Raw genomic sequence first — 22,366 nt, forward strand, 5'->3', positions numbered from 1 at the left:
ACGTTTTTAGTTATCCAGATGAGCGGTAGACAGTATTGCAATTGGAGAATATTAAGACACATCAGACCAATCAGAATCAAGTATTCCACAGAGCTGAGTAATAAAAAGATATAAAGGAGTAATACAGATGTTCTGCTGTCGTATCCTTAAACAAGAAGGATGGAGACAGTTTAATGTGTTTTTCTTCAAAAATGACTTCCTTTGCTTAAATTAACAATGATCAATTGCTTTGGATGAATAGATACCGTAGCATTCATGTGAATTTAGTGCATGCTGCTTTTCATCATGAACAAGGCTAGATATCAAAATGAATATCTTTTATTACAACGAAAAATATGTCAGATCCAGAAGAAAGAATGTTTAAATCGTTTAAAGAAAGTTAAAATCATTGTTCCTCTCAGACTTTCACGATACAGAAGAACATGTGAGTTTTACAAAAAGTTCTTCTTTATTGATTGGGGTAAATCTGAACAACCAGACCAAAAAAAAAAGTGTTTACAGACGAACCAAAAAAAAAAAAAAAGAACAATAAATAGTTGTTAATGAAGATAATCAGTTCTTCTCTAAGTACATAACACAGTAACTTGGAAGTGGCATACAGGTTTGTAAGTCAGTTTGAGCAATGTTTGGAGTTTGATCCTGAATGCTGATTAAAGTCATTAACGTTGGATCTGTTTTATATTCTAAACCCACCCTTTCCATACAAAATGAAAACACATTTACAAAGATTTACAGCATGGAATCAAGGATAAAGTTAATGGGAGCACGTCACCATTTCGCGTAGAGGAACAGATCAAAGGTGTTGCTTCATGGCTCAAACAGGGACATAATGTACACCTGGGCTGAATCCCAAATCGCCCCCTAAACCCTCATTCACTATTCCCTACGTTAGTCCACTAATACGGTTCACTTGAGCGAATTCAGACAGCTGTTGAACGTACATCGGCTGTACACTCGTTATGTCGGTGCATTGTGGGATTGAATGAGTGCACTCAATAACGTCCACTACGTTTTGGACACTACTACAAATGGATGTCCCCTCAAATAGCGCCCTATAGGGTACAGGGGGCGATTTCAGATTCAGCCATGGTGTATAAACTCGCTGTTCACTGAAGCATAAGGTAAATGAATCTATTAATATAGTAGCTTTAAATACTCTTTTATTGGTTCAATTAAAGGGGAATTTCCTGGCTTGTAAAAATATTGCCATCATTTGGATCAAATGCATAAAACAAAAATATTAGTAACAAAAACAGCACCTTTGTTTGAATGTCATTCTCACAGCTCTTCTAGTCCATGGTGCATGATGATGATGATGGCGATGATGTCATCGGTGATGTCACTGGCAATGTTCTCACCTCGCTCTGTACTGTGAGGTGGGACAGAGCAGCACTGGCTAACATTGCCACCTTAAAACTTCCTCTCCGTAGATGTCAACTCATACATATGCTATCATAACACATACAAAGATAATTCACAATGTCAGGCAACGGCTGTTCCCTCCCCCTCACAATGTGTCCAATGAAGAGAAGGCATGTGTGCCCCTCTTTCCATGCTTCCCTTCTCTTTCTTTCTAACTCTCTCTCTCCCAGATGTTCTTATGCCCCAGTAGAGGGCTTGATTTAAGTGGATGGGCCCTTCACTGTTCCCGCCTCTTGTAGTCTGGGAGAAGTGTAGGCTGATGCTGCCAAACATGCAGCTGCTTCACAAAATCCAGGAAGACCGGAAGGACCAGCTTTTCCAGGGCGGCCCGCCTCACCCGCTGCACCCTGTGGTCCTCGCTCGCCTGGCCTACCATCGCGTGCCACACCGTCAAGACCAGGAGGACCTGTGAGAGAGCAGGATGGGCCGCTTAATTAACCAACACACCTTCAAGGGACTTTAAAGGTGGGCGTAGTTTGAACTTACCAGGCAGTCCGGGTGGTCCCGGTTGGCCAGGGTGTGGGCGTCCAAGATCTCCTCTTTCTCCCTTTCCACCCCTCTTCCCTGCAAGAAAAAGAAACACGGGGTGATATATACAGTCATTAGGTTAACTGACATGATCTTATCGAGCTAGATCTACATTTAGAAGGTTTTTGTAACCTTTAAGGCCAGTGTTTCCTATTTGGCCTGGGCCGCCGATCATGCCAGGAATGCCACGGCCGCCTGTCCGTCCATGAGGACCCTGAGGTCCTGGAGATCCTGGTGGTCCTGGAGGACCTGGAGGTCCCATCACGCCTGCTCCGCCAAGTACCGCTCTCTTAGCGCTCACTGCTACCGCCGCTAACTTTTCTGTCAGAAGAATAGAAGTCAAATGAGTTCAGGCAGCATGTATTTTTGCATTTATGAACAGAGACACTGTAGTGGAATTAACCCTCAATCACTATTCCCTTCGTTAGTCCACTAATACTGTTCACTTGAAGTAGTGAAGGAAAACAGGTGAGCCAATTCTGACAGCCAACATTGGCTGTACACTCATTATTGCTTTGCAATGTGGGATACATTGAATGCACTCGATAATGTCCACTATAGTTTAGTACACTACAAATGGCCGTCCCCTCAAATAATGCCCTATTTGAGGGTCTATTTGTTTACCACTAGCTCATGCAAATGACGTTTTATTCTTCTATGCTAACTTGCGTCGTAGACTATGATTTAATAGGTGTCATCATCGCACAGTCTACATCCATGTCGTACAGTGTGATTTGTAATGATCGGTAGCAGGCATAAGAGACATACACAATCTGCAGTGTTGAAGGTACTCCAGAATCAGGATTGGGAACCACTGATCTAGAGCATGTTTAAATAGAAAACTATGCAAAAACAGCTCATGAAGTGCAAAAACATGAGATGTAGATCTAGAGGTACATTTGAAAAAAAAATTGTTTAACTTGAGAGCAAGACGCAAGACAGCAAAAGAGCATGATGCAAGTACATTGGTCAACCACATCCATCTAGAGACGTTTTTTTCAAAAACTGAACATTTAGTTTTTTTCATGAGGTGCTTTAGGCCGTGTGTCCACCAAAGCGTTTTTAGCCAGCTGTAAACGTTAGGCTCTCTGTTTAAAACTCCTAGCTGTGAGCGCTTGAGAGCGTTTTGCCAGCGCAGCGTTTTTTCAGTTGAGATGCTTCGTTGCTATGATACAGATCCGCGGCACAGTTTACTTGTAACTGATTTCGCAGATCATTTGTTTGATAGTACTAAAAAGCACAGTTTTTTAATAGACACACCTCGGAGGCCAGCAATATACATTTTTCATCCATTTTGTTCGGTTCGCTCTGCTGGTTGATGTCGTTGTACAGAAAGAATGTTGTGACAGTTGGTCGGTGTGGTATTTGTCCCGCCCCTCCTCCACTGTGATTGGTCGGTTGGGTAAAAAGTGACAGTGATGAGCGCTGCGTTTTACCCAAAGTTGCACAGTCTTCAACTCTCGGCGACCTGTAAAAAACGGCGAGCGCTCAGCGCTTGAGCGTTAAATACAAGCTCAGCGCCTCGTTACGCTCCTGGCATTTCCATTGAAAACAATTGAAAAAATACGCCAGCAGCGTGAAAAAACGCTTTGGTGGACACACGGCCTTAGTGCGCAAACGCTGCACTGTTTTCAGACGCAGTCCAACTTTCCGGTAGAGTTTAGCTCCACTCCTGATCAAACTCACCTGCCTGGAGCTTTCTAGAAATCCTGAAGACCTTGATTAGCTTGGTCATGTGTGTTTGATAAGGTTGGAACTAAACTCTGCAGGAAAGTGGATCTTGAGGGCCAGAGTTGAGAATCCCTGATCTAATGCATGTTTAAATAAAAAAACAAATGGAAAAGCAAATCAGTGAAATGCAGGGCAGTGAAATGGAAAAACTGCATTTCTTGAAAGCGAACTGCTTTTAACACGAGCACTGTATTTTTAGAAAGCGGTCTCATGTGCAGCAGTCAAATCCATCTAGCCAAATTTACATCGAAAATCAATAGAGGAGCAGCACAGTGGAATGCAAAAATGTGTTCTGTGTGGAGACTCGGGCGCTCAACCCTGAAAAGAATCCCTGCAAATAGTGTCAAACCTTCGCTTAGCACACAATCACATCTCACCGGGTGCAACATTGGGTAAATATCATTAAGATAACCACCCAGAGCTGGACGTTCATCTGTTGTACCAGTTCTCAAGGTGTCACACTGACCAAATCTCCACATCTAATCTGATTCCCAATGGGGAACGAAAGCGAAATCTTTCCTCTCGCTTCACGTGAATGTGTGGCTGTATAAGCGAAGGAATGTTTGCAATCGCAAGGCTGAGGGATTACATTGTGAAACGCTGGGAGCCAACAAGGGTTATCGCGGGCAACTTCAGGTCATCTCTCTCTTGCAGAATAGAAGGCCAGAGAGCATAGCCTGACAATCCCAGAGAAAACAGAACCGTGTGGAAGTCAATTTGGAGCAGCGGATAAATAGTGTTTGGCAGGAAAGCTGTCCCTGAGGAGTGATGAGTTGCACATTGATACATTCTGAAGGATGAAGAGTACTGTAGGTTTAGAGCGATAGATTACAGCTGCCCTCTTTCTGACACACTGATTTCAGCCAATTTGGATTGCAGCCATTTACGGAAAGAACAATGATTGTTTCTCACCTTGAAGCATCTTCAGGACCACGTCAATGATGTGTTGATCCGTAGCATCTCGACCCTGAAAAGAGAAGTCATAAAAATGATAAAAACACACTTGAAGGGATAGCACACCCAAATATGAACATTTTGTCATCCTTTATCGTTATTCCAAACCTGTTTGACTTTGTGGAACACAAAAGGAGATATTTAGAAATGTCCAAGCTGCTCTTTTCCATATAATGACAGTAAATAGTGACCACATCTCTTTATTATTATTTTTTTGGAAAAGAGCAGTTTAGAAGGCTAAACCTCTTACTTTTGCATTAAGAGCAACATGATGGATGGTGAGTAAATGATTCCATTTCTGGGTGAGCGTGCAATCCGACGGGAAATCATGTTCATGGATGAGCTTATGTATTAAAGTTTTATTAACATTACTGTGGTGGTATAAGTTAGATTGATATTATAATATAATTTGAATAAAAGCTGGATGACTTGTGTTGCTAAATGGCATGCAGATCATATTAAAATATATTGTATTGTGGAGAAAATGCTGTATTACTGTTACTACAAATAAAGCTCTTTCTGGTTTTGCTATGTTAGCCACTTGACAAAATAGTGTTGTCTCTGAGGCATGGTACAAACGCGGTAAATCAGGAAAAGGAGATTCAAACAATAAGACTAAATGCGTTGAGCTTTTCGTTTTCTGTTAATAAACTCCAAACAGTGGCTCACCTGTCTAATAAAACACATCATATATTAAAGCATCTTTGGTTTCCATGGTTTCTACGGAAATCGAGGGTGACGTGGATATGACGTCATTGACAGGCGAGTCGGTGACGCAATGGCACGGGTTTCACTGCTTAAAATTGCAGATTTAAACGTTGTAAACATTTGGGATAATGTAAGTACACAAGTCAACAAAACATATAATATTGTTCTAGTGGATGTTTTAATCTACAATTCTTACATACTGTGCCTTTAAGTGATCTTCCTCACTTCAAGAGATCTCATTATTGTTTGCAAGTGTTTCTACTGTAACCTGTCTGGTAGAGCAATACTTTAGTTTTGTAGTTTTAAGGCATGAAGTGCTGCTCTCTGGTAGACAGAATTGTTTGTTGGGTTGGGAAAGCTGGGATGGAAATTGTTCTTGAGGTTTTGTTGAACACTCACAGTTGTTCCTTGTATTCCTGGCATCCCTGGAACTCCTCTTTCTCCAAACAGTCCACGTGGACCAGGTAAGCCTGCGGGACCCTGGTCTCCTGGTTTCCCGGGATCTCCGGTGGGGCCGTTGTGCCCTGGATCACCAGTCACACCTTGCTGTTGATAGAGGCAGTAGTCATCGAGAAAATAAAGAAACGGATGTTCACCATTGATTGTACTAGGATAATGCTTAAAACCTTATCTTAAAGGTGAAGTGTGTCATTATTGCACCACTAGTGGGGAAATTGGCAGATTATAAAATATAATAGTATAAATTAAGAATCGATAAACTTAATAAATTACAAAGCAAACATCAATAACAAAACAGATAATAACAATTATTTATAATTTTATTTATTTCATGCTTTACAGTCTGCCAAGATAAAATCATTAGTCTGGTAGTTTTAGGCAATGAACAATATCATATTAATGATCATTTCCAAACAGGTTTCCTGAACATGTCTTATAAACCATGTTCATTATTATTGATATACTACTATAATATTGGTTACTTTTTAGAATTAGCTTTTATTTTATATTTTCAGTTTGTATTTTAATTCTAGTTTGTTTATGAAATTGATATTTCCTTTTGCATTTTTTTGTCAACTTAATTTAATTTCGTCTAGTTTCCAAGACAACCTTTCTAATTTAATTTGTTTTATTTTTTAAGTTTACGTTTTCTATCTAATATTCATATTTATTTTATTTTAGCTTAATGTAAATCACCTTTTTTTTTAAATCATTTTAGTTTTAGTTAGTTAATAATAACATTACCATAAACATGTCCGATTTACATCTTTCCATTATAGGACAAAAGAGTAGTCCCGCCCCTAACTCACGCCATTGGTTGGGCACGTCAGAATGGCTTGTGTAAAAGTACTCACAAAACTTGGGCGGCATGACGTATTTCAAAATAAAAAACTGACAATTCACCTTCAAGATAGTTTGTCATGTCCTCTGACAAACAAAAAAATCTGAATCTAACTAAATGACGCATTTCACTTTGCATTATCTGTGTTCTTCATGCTGTCCTTACCTGTCCCTTAGGGCCAGGCTCCCCAGATTGTCCCTGTTAAATGGAGAAACGCAATTTTAAGATGAACAGAAGTCTTCTGGAACCAATCTATTAAATAAATGTATCAGACTACAGGACTTATTTACCTTCTCTCCTTTCTCCCCAGCCAATCCCTCTACACCGGGATTACCCTGTGAAAGAAGCAGGTGAGATCCATCAATGTCACCGTAACCTGTTATCTTTTGTGATGTGGACTGTGATGTATGGATTCTATTTCACTCCATAAATATGTGTATGTATTTATCTGAGGGTGTACTCACAACGTCTCCCTTTGATCCCACTTTGCCTTGGAATCCCTGTAAGTAGAAGCAATTGTACATCAGATATCTCTCAGTGTCAGTTCTAATGGACTCCAATTTATTGTTGGTAATATCTTATTTTACCGTAAACTCTCCGAGCACACTAAATCACCCGGCTTTTACCGCCATCATTCAATGCATTAAACGGCAAGGATATTGTAGATTAAAGGACAATTGAATTGAGGGGTATTATTTGGAAACATGGACATGAATTATCTAAGAGCATAGATGTCCTCTACTAGAAAAGTCAAATCATGAGTGAAGATTGCCCCCATGTGGTCAGATCTCATCACTGTACCAGTTTAAATAACCTCAGATCATTAACTCTTAATTATTGTGTTCATATGGTCACACACCTTGTCACCTTTAGTTCCAGATAAACCCTGACCACCTGGGATGCCCATGGGCCCTCTCTCTCCCTTACTTCCCTGCAAGTAAAACATACAAGATAAGTGAAAATGACAAAAAAATCCTGATATTTCTGATATTAGAATATATTTTTATTTTATTTTATAGACTCAAAAAAGAAGTGTGTGTGTGTGTGTGTGTGTGTATATATATATATATATATATATATATATATATATATATATATATATATATATATACTTTTTTTATTTTTTATTGTTGCAGTTTTTTTAGGTACTATTTACTTGATACTTTTATATATAATGTATTCTAAAAGTATTTGTAATGCATTAATTATGCCTTGTAATGCACCTTATAATATCACAATTATTATACGTAACATTATATTTATAAAACATTATAATACTTAACATTATAATACTTATTCCATCGTTACACAAAAAAATATTATATTTGAACTTTGGCTAAAATTATTAATGAAAATATATAATGCATTACAATGTTTATTATGAATACTTTAATAATGTATTATATATAAAGGCCTCAAGTTAAGTGTTAGCATTTATTTTAACAAATCCTTCAAACATATTTCCAGGTTTTCAATGACCTTGGGAACCCTGATTATAGGTGAAAAATTATGAAAATAAATATCTGATAAACGACCACGAAACTTACAGGCAGGCCAACAATACCAGAAGGCCCAACAGGTCCTCTTTCACCCCTGTCACCCTATCGGACGAGAATCAAAAAGGTAAGAAAACAGCGTTTCGTTCAATGTTAAATAGATGATTTGTCAATGAGGATGGAAAGTGACCTTTGGCCCTGGGACTCCCTCCATGCCAGCTTCACCTGGAGGACCAGGCTCTCCCTGAGAAACAGAGAAACCGAAACATAATGAGAAACTTTTAGATTATTTGTAAACCAGTGTTCTTGAATGATATGACATACTTGAGGTCCTGGAGGGCCTTGCGTTCCCATCAGACCGCGAGGGCCCGTCTCACCCTAAACACAAAAGATAACAATTAAATAGTTGGAAGGGTGGAATGAAGCACTAGTGGATAATAAGTGCTGGGTAGATTACTTATTGTAGTCTGTTACGGATTACAAATTTCATGATGGAAATTGTAGTTAGTAACGTAATCCATTAGATTACAGTTCAGGTAATATATCTGACAACTATTTGATTACTTTTGACCTAACTCGTTTATCACATAGATTTTAATTTTATTATTTTTTATAAAAAATACAAAGAGAAAGAAAATATATTACATTATACAAAAATGAAGTGAATTAGGGGTCCGTGAGTGGATGAAAAGCTAATAATTAAATAATAAAATTGTAATAAATAAATAAAAAAAATACTTAGAATGTTTTGATTTTATTTGTTTACCTGCATGCCAATGAAAATGTAAAATTGGGAAAATCAATAACTTATGAATAGTTGACTGAATATGTAATCATGTAATCAATAAAAACTTAACTTTAATCTGATTTTTTTATTTTTTAACTAATAAAATCTAATTACAAATACTTAATTTTTGGAATTTAATCCAGATGACATATAATCTGTTACTTCCCAGCACTGTGGATGGTATAGTATCAACTGACATCCTGAACACCGAGAACTAGTTCATAGTTCAACAACAACAAAACGTGTAGAAATTCATAAAATAACCGCATTATCTCACCTTAACTCCCAATTCACCCTTGGCTCCAGGCATACCAGGCAAACCCTACAAAATATGAAAAATAGCATGCAGGATGAATGTAGTGACCCCTGCAGGCCTCCGTGGAGCGCTTCATGTCTGTCCTTTACTCTGTGCTGATATCAGAACAAGGCTGCAATAACTCATCCTGTTAGCGATGGCGCCTGTATTATAGCTTGCGCAGGTACGTTGTGATGTTTTGTATCATAACCAGCATGCTCCATTACCCCAAGTCGCCAGGAGAGTCATGTTTGATGATGATGAATAGTTAATAGCAAGAGCAATTTCAAGGTGGTTTAAGCTCCAAAATAGTGAGGGCAAGAAATGTCACTGAGACCGTAGGCAGAAAATACACTAAACTTTTACTTTTTATATGTAATGATCCTCATTTAACAAAGGGAATACAATGGACAGATGTGGGGAAGATAGGGAAAGTTTCCTTGAACCTTTAATAATGATAATTACTGTGTATATAATATGATATGGAAAGGATAATGAAGTAATAAATTCCACTTACAGCCTCTCCCTGGTGACCAGGAGCTCCAGGTCTTCCATTTTGTCCTGAAGCACCCTTAAAAAAAAGGGATAGGAAAGTGCAGGATTCATTCATTTATTATATATATTGCATTTATATTGGATATTATATATTGCAAAAATAACCTCCTTCTGGATGAAACTAGACTTGCACACTCTGACTGTGCATTATACATTATCATTTACATATGTCATGTGTCTCCTTGAATAATGATGGCTGCTGTGAGAATTGATTTAAGAGCTGAAAAAGAGTCATCCATACCTTCATTCCTGGGATGCCAGGGGTACCATCTTTTCCATCAATCCCTGGAAGACCCTGACAGGGAACATTAATCAAAAGATTAAGAGCATAAGTTTAGCGGACCTGTTTTAAATCGCATTTAAATTGACCATCTTTTAACTTACATTCTCTCCCTTTTTTCCCACCACTCCCTGAGGCCCTCGTATGCCACGTTCTCCCTACAAGAATGAATAGATATATGGATGAAAAGTTTGATAACTTAACATGTAGAATGATAAATTAATGCCTGGATGAATAGATGTGAATAATATTACCAATACTTACAAAGTCACCTTTGTCACCAGACTCTCCAGGTGGTCCTTGGGGTCCTTCTTCACCCTGCATTGCACAGTAAGCTTATAATTTAAATGTATTTTTGTCAGTTATGAGAATGAAATGTATTAACACATGACTTTCAGACTTACAGGGCGTCCAGGGATGCCGATTGGTCCTGAGATGCCTTTGTAACCACGTGGTCCCTGTCACAGAAGATGTGAATCACTTTCAAGTTTTTACAGATTGTAAAACAAAGACTGTGGAGATTTGCTGTCCTACAAATATAATTGAATCTGTGCAATGTTTGTTTACGTTCCACTGTTGTTGTTTTTTTCAGAATATAATAAAACCCATGTATGCAAATCAAGCATACATGCAAGATGTACAATTCAGTGGGGAAGCTAAAATTCCCAATAAGCTATGTTTAATATAATAAGCTTATTTAAAGGATAATGTCTAAATTTAAAACCGCCTGGCAAAATTATCATCTCATCTCACACACAAAGACTGTGTAATAAAATGAACCACATATTTGATGGACCAAAAACACCCACCTTAGTTTTAGATAAATTGCTTTCATTTAATAATTCTATTTGATTTTTGTATTTGTATTTTTAATAAGTGTATTTGAGCTTGTATGGAAGCTTGTTTCCACCACTGAATAAAAAAGAAAAAAGGTAATTGCAACTTTTTATGTCATAATTATGATATTTTCTCACAGTTTATATCTCACAATTTGAGAAAAAAAAGTCAGAATTGTGAGTTGCCTTTTTTTCCCCAACAAGCTTCCATAAGCTTTAGTTCTATTAACCAAAAAAAAAGTATAATATAATAACACCATCTGCTATGTATCCTTTTGTAGGCCTGTATCTCCTCAAACCAGTCAAAAATCATACGTATACAGATAGCGAGTAATATTTCGGGAACTGTGACTCACCGCCTCGCCTTTGGGCCCCACCATTCCCGGATATCCTCTCAGTCCCTGAGGGCCCTAAAGTGATTGTGGTAGAGAGAAGCAGACGTTTTATTACACAGGTGATCTTAGGACCTTCATAACATGTACTGCTAAAATTACTTTTAATGATGTAACAGCAACATAGGCTTAAATTATAAAATAACCCGAACAGAAATAAATACATTACTGGAGGGCCTGGTATTCCCTGTTCACCAGAGATGCCGAAATCACCCTTTGTACCCTAAGGATGGAGAACACAAGGATGAAACACATATTTACATTTGAAAGAAAAAAATGGCCTTTTATTTTGGGATATTGTGTGCCTTGTTGCTTTGAAGTTATTTGTTTGAATATATGACTAATTTTCAGATATGTGTGTCCTGAATTTGATAGGAAATTCTCATTCCAGAAGCCATTTCACTCTAATATACGTCACAATAGGGAAGAATGGACTGTCGCAACTTTCATTTCATGCCGACTTTAAATTCAACACTTCCCAAAGACAGTCGTGCTCTGAATTACGGGCAAATCCGCTCTGTCCCTGTAGTCCATTCTAATGTCCTTGTGGGGCTCATTAAGTCTGATTAATTCACAGGCAAGTATCTTCTCAGTACCTGCCGGCCCCCTATTTCCTTTCATCTGGGTCAATGTGTTCTGTCTGCGAGTCACACCCAGATTAGACGCAGTTATACGCCTTGAGGGGCTTCATTAGCTCATAATCCTGCTCTGCATGCTGGATGATGTGTTTTGGAGGAGATACTGGGGCCCTTCAAAGCATGATCTGGATGCATAATAAGAAACATTGCTTATTTGACTCTACCAACCAATCAGTATTTTTCTGTTGTTCTATATTGTGTGATATGAGGTTTATGAAGTTTAAAGTTGGAAGGGGCTGTGTCCTATTTGTCTTTTTTATGAATCAGGAGGGTGCTCACATGCTCCCCTCTGTGGTTACAAAGTGTACACACCATTTGTCCTCCCTGTGTGCCAATTACTAAAATAGAACAATCATAATGTTTAAGTATGAAGACAGGTCAGGTCACCAACATCACCAATCTTTAAATAACTTTTGCAAAATAATTACATTTTTGTATTATATAAATATGTTGAAATATTTAATTATTACCATTATTATTATTGTTGTTAATAATAATAATAATTATTATAATAATCATTTTAAATTATTAAAAATATTTTAGTTTATTAATTTTATTTGAAATATATATATATATATATATATATATATATATATATATATATATATATATATATAATACATTATAAATTGTATCTGTATAATTAATTAATAATAAATTTTTTAATGATTAAATAATGTATATACTATTTCTAAAATAAATAGTATTATTATTTTTGTTGTTCATACGATGATTTAAATGTATTTAAAACATGATTAAAATATTTAAATTATTACATAATTATATATATATATATATATATATATAATGAATAATACTATATATAATGAAATAGTTTAATTATTAAATATTAAAACAAGTATATTACTATATTATATTATTATTGTTCATATTATAACAAGGATTCGGCTGATCATCAAAAGGAAAAACATACCAATTTTCCAATGCTTCCTGGATCTCCCAGTACGCCAACTCGACCTTTATGTCCCTGTGAAGAAAATAATTTCAGGATCAGCCATTAAATTATACCACTTTGTAAAATATCTTAGTAAACTACTAGTTCCAGTCTCATATGCTGATGGGTCAATACATCATTCCATGCACAAGTATATTAAAGCTATGATGCAAACACCTTTGCAGTCTTAGCAGAAGGATGGCACTTAGTTAATTTCCTTATGCACATAACATTTTAATCTGAATTACATTTTAGTTTTGCTAAATATAAAAGCAATAAAGCACTCAATGCTGTGCTATTTTGTGAATATAGTCATAGCTTGACCCTTGCAATGCCCTTAAAGGGATATTTCACCCAAAATAGACATTTCTGATGCGTTTACCTGAATTGCTTTCTTCTTCTGAACACAAAAGATATTTTGAAGAATGTCGGTAACCAAACAGTTGAAGGGCCCCATTGACTTCTACAGTATTATTTTCCAGTACTATGGAAGCCGATGGGGCCCGTCAACTGTTTGATAACCCATATTCTTCTAAATATCTTCTTTTGTGTTTAGCAGAAGAAATAAATTCATATAGGTTTGTAACAACTTCAGGGTGAGTAAATGATGCCAGAATTTTCATTTTTGGGTGAACTATGCACTTTAGTCATGTATTTATTCACAAAAATAGAAATCTTAGAAAAATATTAAATTCTAACTTACTAACCTTCACTCCCTGTAGGCCCTGAGGACCCTTCGGCCCCGGTGGACAGTTGGTTGGACACTAAAACACACAGTGGCGACATTGGATTAAAAAAAAGAACAACACTAAATCACACAGGCTAAACAATCACTGTCAGATCTGCTTAACTCAAACCATCACAGCGGAGTGAAAAAGGGCAGCAGGGGCTCGGATATTTTTTCTAGATCTCAGATCACCAGCCCTCTAATTGCAGTAAATGGATGATAAGGATTGATCCAGACAGTGCAGGGCACCAGCTGGGCTCTAGGCCGGAGGAGAAGCAGTCAACCAGTCTGCCACGTGATCCCACAAGCCCCAGTGCTGAGCAGACTCCTGCAGATCACAGCCCTGGATTCTGGATCCAGATAGATGCTAATGGGCAGAAGCCTTTGATGACACCCATTTAATGAAGCTCATTAGGAAAATCTATGAACACTGAGATCAATGAGGGGTGTGAAACGTATAACAGGGCAAACTGAGAGAAACTACAGAGAAGGGCAGATTCTGAGAGGACAAAAAAAGATTTCAAATAAGAGCAGTTTGGAAGACTTAGGACTGAATAGAGAAGGATTATATACAGTATATTGATCTTTCAATGTAAGACATGATGACCGAATTGTGAAAAGAGTATCAAATTGTTGTTTATTAAATCAGCTTTAAGTTTAGACTATACTATAAATCTAGGGAAGGGATTCTCAAGCTTTTTTTTAACCAAGGACTTACAAATAAAGCACTGGGAATGACAACAAATGAAATCAACTCTGCAACCACATTCTCAACAATAGCTTTTATATATGATTTTTTTTTTTTTTTTTTACAAACTTATTATATATTGTATTTTTTAGTTTATGCATAAAACGCTTTCTTAATTTTTTTTGTCTAATTTTCCAGAAAAAAAACTATGTACTGTATATTTAAAATGATATATATATATATATATATATATATATATATATATATATATATAAAATATGATCATCCTGTCATCATAAATACTGTAAATTTATCTTTAATTAATTGTATTATTTAAAGGCATTTTAGATATTTTTTATTTTTACTGGAAAAACTAGTCAAAAAGACTAACAACAATGCATTAAGAAGTTATTTTTCTATCCCGGTGTAGCCAATTTTTTTATATATATTGTACAGTATCATTGTTTCATTTTGTGACTATATGATTGGCTGTTAATTTATTCCCTTATAAACCTCATTTTTTTCAAATACTTTTTTGCATCGAGTCAAATGTTGTGATGCTATTATTCATTTCGGAGCTGACTGGTTTAGTTTGAGGCTTAAAGCTCTTTAATTACTGTGTTTTTTATATGTCTATGGAAATAACGAATGAGAATATACTTCAGCTGGAAAAGTTGTTGCACATCATGGTTTGCAGACACAACCTTACCTGAAAGTCAGCGCTGCCTTCCTCTAAACCCAAAAACTTTCCCGGTGGACCCTGAAAATGACAATGACATAAATAAATTGAGAAAGAGGATATAAATGCAGGTGGCTTGGAAGAAATAAATAAGTTTGGAGAGTTTATTTATCATGGAGTGAAAAGGTTCTGAAGCAGATCCCAAATGGATGCCTTCAAGAAATGAAGCGAAATAGAGTAGAAAATGAAATAAAACTGCACTATGAGATGAGATGTCATTTTACACCGTTCTGACACTGATTTATTATCAGCCCTACAGCTTTATACACAGAATTAGATTTTGTGGTTTCACTTGAGAAGACTACATTTCAAAGTGAAGTAAATGAAACATTACTGTGACTTACAGGCTTGCCTGAAGGTCCGGGTAATCCTGGAGGTCCAGGAGTTCCCAAGACACCCTGTGATGAGAGATGTGAGTGCAAGCAGGCATCAGTTCAGTGATCCATTTAATTAAATGGGTTTACCGAGTGAAGTTTTACCACTATTTATGCTACAACGAAAACAGTTGTCTTAGCTAGTAACAAAGGTTAAGTATGAACAACATTCTTAACCAGAAAAGATGTGTGTACTGTCATGTTATTAGGAAGATGTATTCGAATAAGACCCACCTTTGGCCCAGTAGATCCAATTTGTCCAGGAAGTCCAATGGGGCCTGGTGCTCCCTGTAAATGAGATTATGAACAGTGAAATTAGACACTTGTTTATTAATCTAATACATAATAAGCGTGTGCTGTCGAATCTAAGAACAGAAGAAACCTCTGTGCGCTAAGATCTCTTATGGTTTTGTAGGGTTTGCACTGTAAAAGCCTTTGGAGCATGCAACATAGTTTAAGCAAACCGTAAAAGTGCACAAGTCATTCTCACTGAAATTGCATGTGAGAAAATGTTGAAAAAACAAATAACTTTGAACATCTGGTTAAAAATCAAAGCTCCTGTATAATTGGCATATGCATATTCATAGGGCATGATTCATTGGTGCATGTTATTCTAGCTTAAAAAAGAAGAAAAAGTGTAATATTTTGGCTGACACACATCACAAATCCTTAGGTTTGAACCCCTCCAAATTCCAAAGATCCCACCCCACATTTTATTCACTATGGCCTGGTTTCACAGACAGGGCTTAGATTAAGCCAGGATTAGGCCTTAATTTAATTAGGACATTTAAATAGCTTTAATAAACGTTCCATAGAATAAAAAAAAACATTATTGATGTGCATGTTGATATTTTGAGATATGTCAGTGCAAGTTGCTTTCAGTCAAAACAGCTCAAACATGTCCTTTAGTCTGGGACTAGGCTTTTAAACCTTGTTTGTGAAACCGCGGGATTGACCCAGTTTCACTTGGAATAATAAGGATAAGGAAGTAAAATGGCTAATGAATTGGCTTACTTACAGGAAGTCCAGGCAGTCCGGGTCCCTGAAGGTTAAAAGAAAAAAAGAATAATTAGCAACAGAGCTTGGTTGTAGTCCATTAGCACTGGAATACAGCATATTGCGTCTGTAGAAACACTCAAACATCAAAAATCTGGTCGGAAATGTTACTGTTTTGTGTACTACAGCGTCACCTGTTGAATAGTTAGAGACACTGCAAGTGGTGGACTCGCAGCATTATTATTGTTCAACAAATTCCTTACATAAATGTTATACTTACAGGTCGCCCCGGTGGTCCACCCGGCCCTGACTGACCCTGTGAAAATTAATAAAACATCATGTGGAATTAGATGCGTTCCGTTCCTTATACACTTTTAGACTAACAACGACAGAAACGATGATATATTATTCATAACACCCTCAGTATGCATACATGACATTCATTATTCATGATATTCAATTCAGTCATTCATTGTCCTCTATTATCACATTTTCGACATTTAAAGATATGTTGTGTGTGTTCGTATTGTGTGTTGGTTGGCCAACTGATTGAGAATAGAGTAGATTGTGTGTATGCTGCATCTATGAAGAAATATCTAATATAATTTCCTCACCTTTGGTCCAGGATTACCACGAGGACCCCTCTCACCCTTAGCACCAATCAAACCCTGGAGAGATAACAGAGGAAAACAAGCCTTCAGAATAATTACCAGATAGGAATAATTATTTCATGTAAACACCTCTAAGATGATTCAAAGGGTTAAGCGGATGATTTAGTTCATATTCAGCAATATGCACCGACACTAGCTGGATGATGACATAACTGCTTTATAGCTGAATTAAACTCAATAATTGATTGACTTTACACAGCTTTCTCCGTTTGCATCATTGATTATTATTTCCCTATTTATCACTGTAGAGCTGCTTTGAAGCAATCTGTATTTTATAAAGCGCTATATAAATAATGGCGACGACTTGATTCATAAGCAGAACATTTAATATGTACAGATCCATGTGTATATTCTCATTCAGTAAAAACATTTTTAAAGACACTTTTATACATAGACATCTTACTACAAACATTCCAGAGAGAGGAAAACCCGGGACTGGCATTCCAGAACAGATTAAGTGGCAAATCCAATAAGGAATGTTTGCTTCTTAGCATGTGACTGAGAAAGTCTAGCTCATTAGGACCAACATCTCTGTTCTCAGTCTCACGCCAACCTTTCAGAGTGTAGGTGTGAATAACCTTCATCAGAACAGGATATCAAATGTCATTATTCAGTATGAATCAAACCTATTGATTGAAAACAAGATTTAGCTCCAAATTACAAACTTAACTGCCTTTTTTATGGCTGAGCTACAGTATAAATATGTAATTCCTGAATTGTAGGCGTCACTCACATCAATGCCATCCTCCCCTGGAGATCCATCAGGACCGGGTTCACCGGCCTCTCCCTTTTGACCCTGTAAAGTGATTCACACATGAAAAGGTTAAAATACTATCAAACACTCAGTTCTTTAAGTTTGACTTTGGTGCGAAATAAATGCTTTTATTTTTATTAGATACATTGGTAACACTTTATTTGAAGGTGTCTTTGTTACACTGTAATTGTACTGAGTAATATTAAGTATCTGCATGTTACTATAGGGTTAGGATATGGATTTGGTTTAGTTGCATGTAGTTATGCATAATTTATAGTTATTACTACATGAAACATTTGTTTGTTGCAATGACGCTGTAAAATAAAGTGTTAGCAAATTATATATAAAATATTGTTCGTATAGCCTACGCTACCGTTCAAAAGTTTGGGATCGGTAAGATAAAATAAAATAATAATTAATACTTTTATTGAGCTATATATGCATCAAATTAATCAAAAATGACTTTTACTTTGTTCTATTTCAACTAAATGCTGTTCTTTTGAACTTTCTGTTCATCAAAGCATCATGGGGAAAAAGCATCATGGTTTCTGCAAAAAATATTAATTAGCACAACTGTTTTAAACATTGATAATAATAAATGTTTCTTGAGCATCAAATCAGCATATTCGAATGTAATGATGTTGAAAATTCAGCTTTGCTATCAAAGGAATAAATGGCATTTTAATATATATGAGGCTTTTTATTTTACCCTTAAATGGTTATGTAAATATATAAAATGCAAATTTATGATCAGCTGTGGTAGTCACTTACTAGTGGTCCGGGAGGTCCAGGAGGACCCTTCTCACCCTGTAAAAGAGAAATACAACAGTAGCAAAGATGGACTGTGAGACTATGACAATATAAAGTATGGGACAAATCACTAACAAACAAACAAACAAACAAAAATCATCCAGTTTCTTCTATAGCAAAATTTCAGGGAATTAATAATAATGCTTCTTGCTAAAAACAAAAACAAAAAAACAGAGTACAATCAAATATATCAACTTAGTAAACAATAACTTAATCTGAAATATTCAAGCTCAATTCTCACAGCCTTTGCAAAAGCTAGCATGTTAGCATAGGCCTATATAAAATGTCAAAGAAATGTATATACAAAAGTAAATAAATTAATGTACGTAAAAATCCACACAAACAAGCTCCTCCTCCATCCTGAGGATGGAGGTCATCCTTTTTTTAAGGTCTTTATAAGGTCAGATTTACAGTATTTTGGGTGTCAGAGTTCTGTATATTTCCTTATATGCATATATCAGTATTTATGACTATACAATCTAAATATACAGTATTTGTAGAATCTCATGGGAGAACACTGGGATCCTGTTTTTGTTTTTTCTATGCTATGTATCAGTCGGGCTCGTTGTATATCCTGCTGAGTGCCTTTATACTGAACCCATCTAGCCCACAACCGTATCAAATAACCAACATCTTACTAGCGCGCTCTCTCTCTCTCTCTCTCTCTCAATATGGGAAAGCGGCAACCCTCTAACAGAACCCTTTTGTGTGATTATTTTCATTCTGTGCGCCCTCTATTGGCAAGATTTTGGTAGTGCAGGTGAACTCGGGGCCCATGAAACAAGGTGCACAATGACTGTCTTTGTACCAGCTCGACCTGTGGTGCAGCCAAGCGGCTCCAATACTCACATCAATGCCGTCGGCACCGGGCGTTCCAGCGGGACCAGGGAGACCAGGAGGGCCCTGGGGTCCAGGAGGACCGGTCTAAAATTAAACACAGAGTTTTCAATTTCATCAATACTGAAGCCTTCACATTGATGTGCACTGCCAGTCGCTTTAAATATAAACAGCGTTCTATATTCAACTTCCACAAACCTAGCAATTTATTATAAAATGTTGTTAACGATTAAAAAAATAAAACCCGTAATTTACGAAATTAGTTAAATCTCTCTTGTATGCAAGTCTAATTTTGGATAATAAACAAACCAATAAAGCCTATATTGTTCTGTAATTGTGTAAGTATTATTTATATGCTATATGCTTTTTAATTAGATCATTTTTATATTTTCAGTTTTCAAATGTTTTAGCAATTATGTATGTGCTTTTATTTTTATTTTTTAAAGAGATCTATTTATCTTTAATTTATTAAGTTTTTCAAGCGTATGTTTACAGCTTATTTTGTTCCAGCTTTAGTCCAGCTTACTGAAAATTACTTTTAGTATTAGTTAACACTGCCTCAGACATGTTTACTTATTTAAAGTTGATAGACAGAACAAGGGTTTGTGATGAAAACCAAATTAAATGCCTTGGCTAGATGATCAAGGCATCCGGGGTGAGAAAAGAGAGGCTGGGGATGTTTACTCAGACCCTCCCCCATTCAGCATCAAAGATAGATCTGTTTTTCAATGCATGAGTTTATAAGATGGTGGACTCAAAAAACAGTACACATTCATTGGGTTCATAGCATTTTATGCATGCATTTTTTCTCTGGGGTGCATGGTTCATCTAAATGTAACAAGTATGTGTTATTCTGCTGAGAGCAGTTTCAGGTTCTGTCTGTTTGAATAGCAGCTCCAGTGGGGTTTCAATGGGCTCTTTGTAATCTCTCCGTTTCTACCTTCTCCTCTCTCTGTTTATTCGTCTGATGTTCACTTTCTGCTTCATATTTTATTCAACAGGTCTCCATTTACTCATTTCAGTCACTAAAAATGAATTGTTAAATCTTTCAGAATCAAAAGATAACACTGCTGAGGATAGTATATTGCTCAATACTAGGCCTACATGCTGTATAAAGCCACTTAGGTAAACTTTTAGAAGATTAGAAGAAAAAAAAAACTCAAAAGTCTAAAATCTTGCAACTTTGAGAATCAAAAGTTTCCTGTAAACAGGACACCTACCAAACTAGTCAACGAATAAAATATCCAGTCCCATTCACAGTAAATCATATCTCAATCCTTAAGATGTTCTCCAAGATACATGATCTCATACTTGACAGCGAAACCAAGATCATCCAGCATCAAGAAAAAGTAGATAAGCGCAGCCAAACTCACCACTTGCGATAAGGCCAAGCAGAGCGCCTGCAACAGGACCAAGCTTCTGAAGATCACGAAGAATCTAGCCATGGTGAAGATTCACTATCGTCCCAACCTTGCCACCCTCTCTCCAGGCTTCTCAGCCCAGGATGGTGGATCCAGGGAAAAGAAAGGTGTGTGTATGTGAGTGTGTGTGCGCTGCCCAGGACAGGAAAGAAAAACACAGTGGCAGGGACCTGAGGGGAGGATTGAGAGAGGTGTAAGCCAGCCCTACAGCCAGCCCCTAAGAGAACACACTGAGGACCGGACAGACCTGAGAAGCCATCGCCCGCGCGGGAGGCGGAGACTTCTGATGATTGAACATGCAGACAACAGAGCTCTAGAGCTAACTTTCTCACGCCCCCATTACTGAATACCTCAATACTGTAGATTGTTGAATATGTACGCTGGACATCATGATGTTGATTTAGTGGACGGTCTGTGGAGCTTCTGGACGCAGGAATGTTTGTTTTTGAGGCATAATAAACAGACACTCGTGCCTGGATTATAGGAGGCTTGGAATGTATGTACCGGTAACCCCAAAATGTACAACTCCAGTAACTTTGCTTGGGCATTTTTGCAATGACATTTAGCTAAATGGCTTCAAGATGATTTTTAAAGGATGTGTGAAGGTCTCCTAAAGTTCACGCTGGTGCAGAGGGAACCATTATACCGTATAGTTCATTAACTACGGACATGTTACACAAAGTCTAAAATGACCAGAAAGTGTCCAAAAGCATAATATTTTGTCATTTGTGAACATTAGAGAAAATTTCTCAGGGTGGATTTGTTTTGTAATACATTTCTGAATGGGCATATAGCCTACCTTAAAGTCAGTTATTTATTACAGTCCAAAAGCATGCTTGTGACAATAGTATTATTATTAATATACTATTATATTTAGGCTATAAATGTTTTGAATTCGTTTTTTTGTTGTTATATATAGCGATATGTATATATATATATATATATATATATATATATATATATATATATATATATATATATAAAATAAATGAGTAAAAACTAAATGTATAGGCCTAGTTTTAATTTAGAATATTATTAATTGTTTAAAAGGGCTAACTTATTCAGATTTAGTTCAATTAACAAAAATGATGGCATGAGTTGTGACAGTGGAATCAGCCATTAAATAATCAGTTTCAACAGAATCTTAACAGTAAAACAATATTTAAACAACAAACCCTTCATGACGTAAAAAAAAACATACAGCCTAAACACCTCTCCATCGCAGCGTTATGTGTGATAGACATTTTAATTGCCATGTGGAAACTTCCCTTGGTATGAAGAATACTCAGCATCCTGACTGAGAACACATTTCAACATTTTGGCTAAAATATAGGCCTACCTTTATCATCTTGCGTGTAGTGGTCCATGTCGGTGTGGTTTTAGTGCTCACAGAGGCTGTAACTTACTAAACTAATTTGATATTTTCAACTACAGTAGGTGTTTAAAACCAATACAGTTAGGGAAAGTTTAAT

The 22,366-nt window shown here is 36.6% G+C and overlaps 1 protein-coding gene across 2 annotated transcripts; it reads right to left on the reverse strand.

Annotated features, from left to right (window-relative positions):
• Positions 1–304: 304 nt before the first annotated feature.
• Positions 305–22,356, reverse strand: col9a2 (procollagen, type IX, alpha 2). 2 transcript variants are annotated; one of them, XM_079591432.1, is made up of 33 exons: positions 22,234–22,356; positions 20,847–20,963; positions 19,486–19,560; positions 18,598–18,633; positions 17,806–17,868; positions 17,016–17,069; positions 16,682–16,717; positions 16,424–16,447; positions 15,640–15,693; positions 15,376–15,429; positions 15,002–15,052; positions 13,585–13,641; positions 12,857–12,910; positions 11,454–11,507; positions 11,249–11,302; positions 10,461–10,514; positions 10,321–10,374; positions 10,161–10,214; positions 10,018–10,071; positions 9,739–9,792; positions 9,204–9,248; positions 8,464–8,517; positions 8,330–8,383; positions 8,191–8,244; positions 7,503–7,574; positions 7,108–7,143; positions 6,934–6,978; positions 6,809–6,841; positions 5,743–5,889; positions 4,594–4,648; positions 2,083–2,271; positions 1,909–1,986; positions 305–1,828 (listed from the first exon to the last, which is right to left on the reverse strand). In XM_079591432.1, exons 2-33 carry the CDS (start codon positions 20,916–20,918, stop codon positions 1,623–1,625), a joined length of 2,076 nt encoding a protein of 691 aa, XP_079447558.1. In that variant the 5' UTR covers positions 20,919–20,963; positions 22,234–22,356; the 3' UTR covers positions 305–1,622. The 2 variants fall into 2 exon arrangements, with proteins under 2 accessions (XP_079447558.1, XP_079447557.1); XM_079591431.1 differs by lacking the exon at positions 22,234–22,356 and having other exon boundaries at positions 20,847–21,162.
• Between the last annotated feature and the right edge of the window lie 10 nt (positions 22,357–22,366).

Source organism: Phoxinus phoxinus, assembly GCF_949152265.1.
Source record: "Phoxinus phoxinus genome assembly, chromosome: 19".
Classification (NCBI taxonomy): Eukaryota; Metazoa; Chordata; class Actinopteri; order Cypriniformes; family Leuciscidae; genus Phoxinus; species Phoxinus phoxinus.

Excerpts from the sequence above, each read along its gene's own strand:
- col9a2 (XM_079591432.1), bottom strand. The coding sequence starts at position 20,918 with ATGGCTAGATTCTTCGTGATCTTCAGAAGCTTGGTCCTGTTGCAGGCG. Across the intron at positions 19,561-20,846 it reads GCTTGGCCTTATCGCAAGTG|ACCGGTCCTCCTGGACCCCA; the intron begins GTGAGTTTGGCT and ends GTTTAATTTTAG. Across the intron at positions 1,829-1,908 it reads GGGACCACCCGGACTGCCTG|GTCCTCCTGGTCTTGACGGT; the intron begins GTAAGTTCAAAC and ends GCTCTCTCACAG.